The sequence below is a fragment of the Molossus molossus genome, unplaced genomic scaffold (genome assembly GCF_014108415.1).
Source record: "Molossus molossus isolate mMolMol1 unplaced genomic scaffold, mMolMol1.p scaffold_m16_p_15, whole genome shotgun sequence".
NCBI classification, from domain to species: Eukaryota; Metazoa; Chordata; class Mammalia; order Chiroptera; family Molossidae; genus Molossus; species Molossus molossus.
In genome coordinates, this window is record NW_023425350.1 from 75,406,660 (window position 1) to 75,413,744 (window position 7,085).

The 7,085-nt window shown below is 47.6% G+C and overlaps 1 protein-coding gene across 1 annotated transcript in view; it reads left to right on the forward strand.

Moving 5' to 3' along the window:
• Positions 1–5,416, forward strand: part of NPHP1 (nephrocystin 1) — an 85,652-nt gene extending 80,236 nt beyond the window's left edge. The window contains exons 19-20 of the mRNA XM_036262455.1: positions 2,951–2,995; positions 4,858–5,416. Coding sequence (XP_036118348.1) covers positions 2,951–2,995; positions 4,858–5,130 — 318 coding nt within the window. The 3' untranslated portion in view covers positions 5,131–5,416. The remainder of the gene's footprint in view (positions 1–2,950; positions 2,996–4,857) is intronic.
• The last annotated feature ends 1,669 nt before the right edge of the window (positions 5,417–7,085 follow it).

Genomic DNA, 7,085 nt, shown 5'->3' on the forward strand with positions numbered 1-7,085 from the left:
ACTGGCATGAAATATTCAAAGTGATGAAAAGCAGAGACCTGCAACAAAGACTACTCTATCCAGCAATACTCTTAAAATTGAAGGAGAAATAAAGAGCTTCCCATACAAAATGCTAAAGGAGTTTATTACCACTAAACCAGTATTGCAAGAAATATTAAAGGGACTGCTTTAAGAAGAAGAAATAGAGAATGAGAGGAACATAGGCATAAAGTACAAAATGGCAATAAATAAGTGCCTATCAATAATAACTTTCAATGTAAGTGGATTAAATGCTCCAATCAAAAGACATGGATAGCTGAATGGATAAGAAAAATGACCCATATGTGTGCTGTCTACAGGAGACCCACCTCAGAAAAAAGAATACACACAGACTGACAGTGAAGGGATGGAAAAAGTAGTCCATGCCAATGGAAATTAAAATATATATATTTTGTGCAATAATACTTGTATCTGACAATATAGACTTCCAAACAAAGGCCATGATGAGAGACAAAGAAGGTCACTACATAATACTAAAAGGGTTGATCCAACAAGAGGATACAATCTTTATAAACATATGAGCACCCAACGTAGGAACACCTAAATATATAAAGAAAATCTTGGTGAACATTAAGGGAGAGATTGACAGCAATACAGTCATAGTAGGGGATTTTAATATCCCATTGTCATCAGTGGAAAGCTTTTTCAGACAAAATTTTAACAAGGAAATGGCGACTTAAAACGACACACTGGATCAGATGGATTTAATGGATATTTACAGAACATGTTATCCCAAAGCAGCAGAATATACATTCTTCTCAAGTGCACATGGAACATTCTCAAAGGTAGACTACATGTTAGGACACAAAATGAGTCTTAAAAATTCAAGAAGATTTAAATTATATCAAGCATCTTCTCAGATCACAATGGCATGAAACTAGAAATCAACTACAATAAAACAACTAAAAAACATTTAAACACATGGAGGCTAAATAGCATGTAATTAAACAATGAATGGGTTAACAATGAGATCAAGGAATAAATACAAAATTATCTGGAAATGAATGAAAATGAACACATCACAACCCCAAATCTATGGGACACAGCAAAAGTAGTCCTGAGAGGGAAGTTCATAGCATTACAGGCCTACTTCAGGAAACAAGAAAAATCTCAAATAAATAATCTAACCCTCCACCTAAAAGAGCTAGAAAACAAACAATAAACGAAGCCCAGAGTAAGTAGAAGGAAGGCAATAATAAAGATCAGAGTGGAAACAAATGACACAGACTGAAAAAACATGCAAAAGATTAATGAAAACAAGAGGTGGTTCTCTGAAAAGATAAATACAATTGACAAAACTTTAACCAGACTCATCAAGAAAAAAAGGAGTGAGGACCCAACTAAATCACAACTGAGAGAGAAGTAACAACTGACATCACATAAATACAAAGGATTGTAAGAAAATACTATGTACAACCATATGCCAACAAATTGGAAAACGTGGGTGAAATGGATAAATTCCTAGAAACATATAGTCTTCCAAAACTGAATATGGAAGAATCTGGAAACCTGAATAGACCAATTACAACTAATGAAATTGAAACAGTAATAAAAAAACAACAACCTCTCAGCAAACAAAACTCCTGGATTGTGAAAAAATTCACAGGTGAATTTTACCAAACGTTCAAAGAAGAACATCTATTCTTCTCAAACTATTCAAAAAAATTCAATAGAAGGGAAGACACTCAAGCTCTTTTTATGAGGCCAGCATTATCCTAATTCCAAATCTAGATAAAGAAAGAAAATTATAGGCCAATATCCCTGGCGAACATACATGTTAAAATCCTCAACAAAGTATTATCAAACGGGATCCAGCAATACATTAAAAAGGTCATACACCAACCAGTAAGTGTAAAGTTGCTGAGTGCTGTTCATGTTAAGCAGATTCCTTACAGACTTTACACTATGATATATGTGAGCCTCCTACCATTAACTTAACAAAGTTCAGTTTGTTGTTGGCACGTTGATGATAATGGCACCTGGCCTGTTAGTTAAGTGCTCTGGCCTGTGAGGGTCCTCCTCAGTCTCTCCAGGACCCCCAAGCACAGCAGCCAGCTGGTGGAGGAGCACATCCCCTAAGGTGGTTCTTCCCAGGAGTGACTGTGAACGTCTCATGCACGGCTCATGCGGGGCAGGCTGTGGTCTCGGTGGGGCACTTCTCTTTGTTCCGTGGAGACTCTTCATCTTGGTGCCACATGTCAGGTTCACCCTAGGGCCTCCCCACTGAGGAAGGGCTGATGCACCCATGGAGCCCATGAAATCAGGTGCCAGCAGTTGGATACCTGCCAACAGGCACAACATGAGGGGCAGGAATGATCACCTCGGAGCCTGGGCACCCCCTCGTGTACAGTGTGCCGAGCTGGCACTCTGAGGCTTCAATGCCGACTTTGTGGGGCTAACTGAAGTCTGGCTTTTTATTTTGTTTAAAAAAAAAAAAAAGCATAGGACAAGCCTCAAGGACAGACTGAAAATATTTACTTGCAAAGCTGTACTGCATGTGTGTCACCCCGACTGCTGTCATCATCCTGGCAGACAGAACTGTAGACAAGTCTGTAGACAAGGGTGGTATTCGGCAGTTTCCTACTGTCTTTACTGGCTCACCTTCAAAGCCTGCTAGTGTTCTATTGTTCAGGTGCTGTTTGCACCGTTTGGATGTGTTCGTGTTTCACTGATTCTGTTCTGAAATTAGTTCTATTGCGTAGGAAGCATGGGCTTCTGAGGCGTCTGTCCCTGCCTGTGGGTCTGGCTGCGGGCATGAGCGGTAGGCACCCACAGATTCAGTTCTACCTGCGGTGGTTCCGTACAGCGTTCTAAGCCCCGTCCACAGGCTTAATTACAGTCAAGCTGCAGGTATGTGGTACGGCAAAGACGTGTGAATCTTGATGAATATAACATCTCTATTCCTTTTCAGAGTTCGTGGGCTGAGAAAGAAAGTACATTGAAAAGATCAGAGAAGGTAATATGCTTTTCCACACGCAGTTAATATCACAGCGTCAGTGTGTGCTCTCACATTCTAATCAGGGCTCTTGTTGAGCTAAAGTAGCCTGGTTATAATCCCTCCCAGTCCATCACACGTGTTCCAGGAAGCGTTTTGGTGACCAGTTCCTAACGTGACAAGAGGCTAGATCGGGAGTCATTTCAGATCACAGAGCTGCATGTAGTGGAGAAGAATTTTCTAAACCAGTTTCCCAGCTGACTGTCAAATTTCTCTTATTTTGAAAACACTTCTGTAGCTCTCAAAGTGTACACCCGGTAAGGAGAAGGAAAGAAAATTGGCCTAAGCCTGCCATACATTGAAACACACCTGGCAAGTGCTCCCTCCGCCGCGGAGCGTGGTCAGCACAAACCGCAGCGCCTGCCCCCAGCGAAGCGGCTCGACTGTCCACTCCAGGGTCCAACAGACAGCTCTGGAAAGGGCCACGTGGTCCACATTTTAGGCTTTGCGGGCCCCAGGGCCTCTGTCACAGCGACTCAGCTTTGTACATCTGAGTGTGGCTGTTTCTCTAAAACTTGGTTTATAATAAGACCCAGTGGCCCCATGGACCCATGGTGTTTGGACTTCTGCAGTGTTAATTATCTACAACAAACTAAAAACCCTAAAAGTTGAAAAAAAAGCGTTCATATTGGATCCTTAAGTGAGCTTCCCTTTGACCTGGACATTACATGTGACCTTTGCTAGAACTGGCAGGTTTAATGCTGTTCTGTGCAGCGTAGATAAGGAGCTGGGCCTGAGCCTGAGGAAACTGCCCGAGGGCATCTCTGTGCAGACTGCGTGTGTGCACACTTCCACCTCACCCCGCCCTGTGCACACCCCCACCTCACACCTCCCTGCGCACACGTCCACCTCACACTGCCCTGTGCACACCTCCACCTCACACCTCCCTGCGCACACCTCCACCTCACACTGCCCTGTGCACACCCCAACCTCACCCCGCCCTGTGCACACCTCTACCTCACACCTCCCAGCGCACACCTCCACCTCACACTGCCCTGTGCACACCACCTCACACTGCCCTGTGCACACCCCAACCTCACCCCGCCCTGTGCACACCTCCACCTCACACCTCCCTGCGCACACCTCCACCTCACACTGCCCTGTGCACACCACCTCACCCCTCCCTGTGCACACCTCTACCTCACACCTCCCTGTGCACATCCCCCACCTCACCCCGCCCTGTGCACACCTCCACCTCACCCCGCCCTGTGCACACCTCTACCTCACACCTCCCTGTGCACATCCCCCACCTCACCCCGCCCTGTGCACACCTCCACCTCACCCCGCCCTGTGCACACCTCCACCTCACATGCCCTGTGACTCCCACTCAGCCTGTCCGTGTGGGGCTGAGTGACAGTGTCTACACTGCAGTGCTCTTGTTATGTGAGGAGGAGCAAATCCTTACCCCTGGGCCTCCTTTCTTGAGATTCACGCAAAACACTTGCTGCCCTTCCTTATAAAAACCTGACAGTTCTCTGATGTGCTGTCTTTGAATTAAGGGTTACAGCCGACTTCACACTGTTTTAGTTGTATTTAGGTGGGCCCACACCCTGTCACCAGAATTAGACTTCAGCACCCCATGCTCTGTGGTGGAATGTGTGACGCCCTTAGACCCTCGGGGAGAACTGCTCCTCTCTGCTCCATGGGGACCCGGTGACTTGTTCCCACCGGGGCTGCTTCCTGCCTGTGTCCCTGATGCAGAGCCATGGCTGCCAGGTGCTGGCACCTCCCCAACCCCGACGGCTGTCAACACGGTTCATGGACTTGAACACTTAACAAGTGCTGGTGCAGATGCACTCACAGCTGCTGTGGTGTTTCCCCAGAGAGACAGAGAGGTGCTGAAGGCCGCGTTTCTCCTGGCTTACCACGACTGCGCGGGCCCCCTCCTGCACTCCACACTCCTGCCCCCACCCCGGTGGGCGGAAGAGGAGACCGAGGCTGCGCGCTGGGAGCTCATCACTGCCTTCCTGAAGCGAAACCGAGAGAACCAGGGCGCCCTCCCCGCTCTGCTGTCACCAGAGGGCGTCCACGAGCCTTTTGACATTTCCGAGCAGACCTACGACTTCCTGGGTGAAATGAGACACAGGGCGACGTGATGGTGGCAGCCTGGACCCTGGGCTGCCCAGCATGACGCCCTGACGCAGGGACGGCACAGAGGGACTCCCGTGGGCTGGGCTCCGTCCTCAGGCAGCCACAGTCTCTGCCAAGTGTCTGGCGGACAGTGGGGCTCTTGCATTACAATAAAGTACTTTTGCATAAGCAACTCTGTTGTAGCTAAATATAAACGCACTTTTTTCAGAAACCAACTAACAAATTTAAGTTGACTGCACCTATAGATTTGTATAATAGCAAGATTTTATCCAAAGCCGAGTTATGATTATTCAAGGTGAAAATGCAATCCATAGAATGGGAGGAGATACAAGTCATATAAGAGTCTGGTCCCTGGAATATGTCAATGTGTGGTTATTGGTAATAGAATTCATGTTATGAAATGAAGGGGAGATTAGCATGACCTAGTTAAGGAAGTTGTGTCGGTGATCACTTCATTCAGTCTAATATTGGAATGTGATTTACCCTAATTAGATATAAAGGAAGAATCTAGTTTTGCCTTTTCATGTCCACGTAATAGGTGCTCCTTCAGAAGAAATGTTCTGATATTGGGGAATGAGTGAACCTACTGTGTCAAAAGAATAGCAGTTTTCTGCATTTCAGATAGACCTGTGACTGCTGGCAACTTGTACCTTCACCGTGAAATACGCGCACAGCGCGTGTCGGGTGAGTCTGACTGTGCGTGCTCTCAGTCACCTAGTTAATCCTCACACCTACTCCGGGAGGCAGGAGCCTCCTCCATGTCACTGTGGAAGGAGCTCACCAGCCAGGGCTTCAGTGATCGGCCCGAGAGCGAGCTAGTCAGCGGCAGGGCTGACATTCCAGGTGAAGATGCCGGGTATCGCTTTCTACAAGCTCGGGTGTTCCGTCGGTGCACGTGTGTGAGAACTGCGTGTGAAAGTAAAGCGCCAGACAGTGCTTGAAGAAACATGATCAGGTTGGGGTGTAACCTAAAGAACCAGAATACCAATCAACGTTCTGATTTAAAAGAGGCATTTCTTTTCGGAGACTCAACATGTCATGAAACTTCTGGGCTACAACTTAGTCGAGTCAGCCTGAATCCTTAACCTGAACTGAACTTGGGCTGCATCTCGGAAATGAGTGGCGCTCAGGTTCCCAGCCACAAGGGGGACCCGACACCTTGGCCTTGGATAAGAGAGTCCCCTCTGTCTCTAAGACCTGGTCCTAAGATTCTCTGCCTCGGTCCCCTCTGCTCCTGGAGACACATGGGAAGCTGAGGGTCAGACCCCCCTTCCCTGGGGTCAGACCCCCTTCCCTGGGGGTCTGTCCAGAGTTGCCTCCCTGAGGCCCCTGCAGTTTTGTCTGAAGGAACGTGAAACCCCATTGTGAAGTCATTTTTCTGTAGAATCTTTAATTCCTGTTTTATCTTTAAAAAAAAAAAAGCTTATTGTTAGCACTAAGCCAGAGCGGGGCTGTGGATGATGACTGTAGCTGGTGAATCCCTCCGCGACTGGAGGCAGGCAGCGTCCTTGGAACGTGTTCCCGCGACTGCCTTCCGGGTCCACCGAACGTGTCAGCGCTGACGAGCGTGGGCAACTTCGCAGTTTCTGACCCACGAGGAAAACGGGACACAGAGAAGCCAGTTTCAGTAATGCTCAGGCCAAAGAGTGAGCCCGGCAGTTGTCTGCCTGAAGGGGCAGGTCTCGGTGGCTCTGCCATCACACTCATGTCTCTCCTCGGTCAGTGGAGTCTTTCTTTTTAAACAACAGAACCTCTCTGGCTTTTAAATGCCACCTTTTAGCTCCCGAACCATGAAGAGGTCAAACAGCCAAAAACATCCTGGAAATGAGTCCTGGGGGCTGCTTCAAGGAGTGTGACTCAGCAACACCGAATTAATCACAGCTGGGGGCAGCAGCAGGGCGCCCACATACACAGGGCCCACCTGTGAGGTCCGGACTCCCCACATCAGAACCGTGAGGGT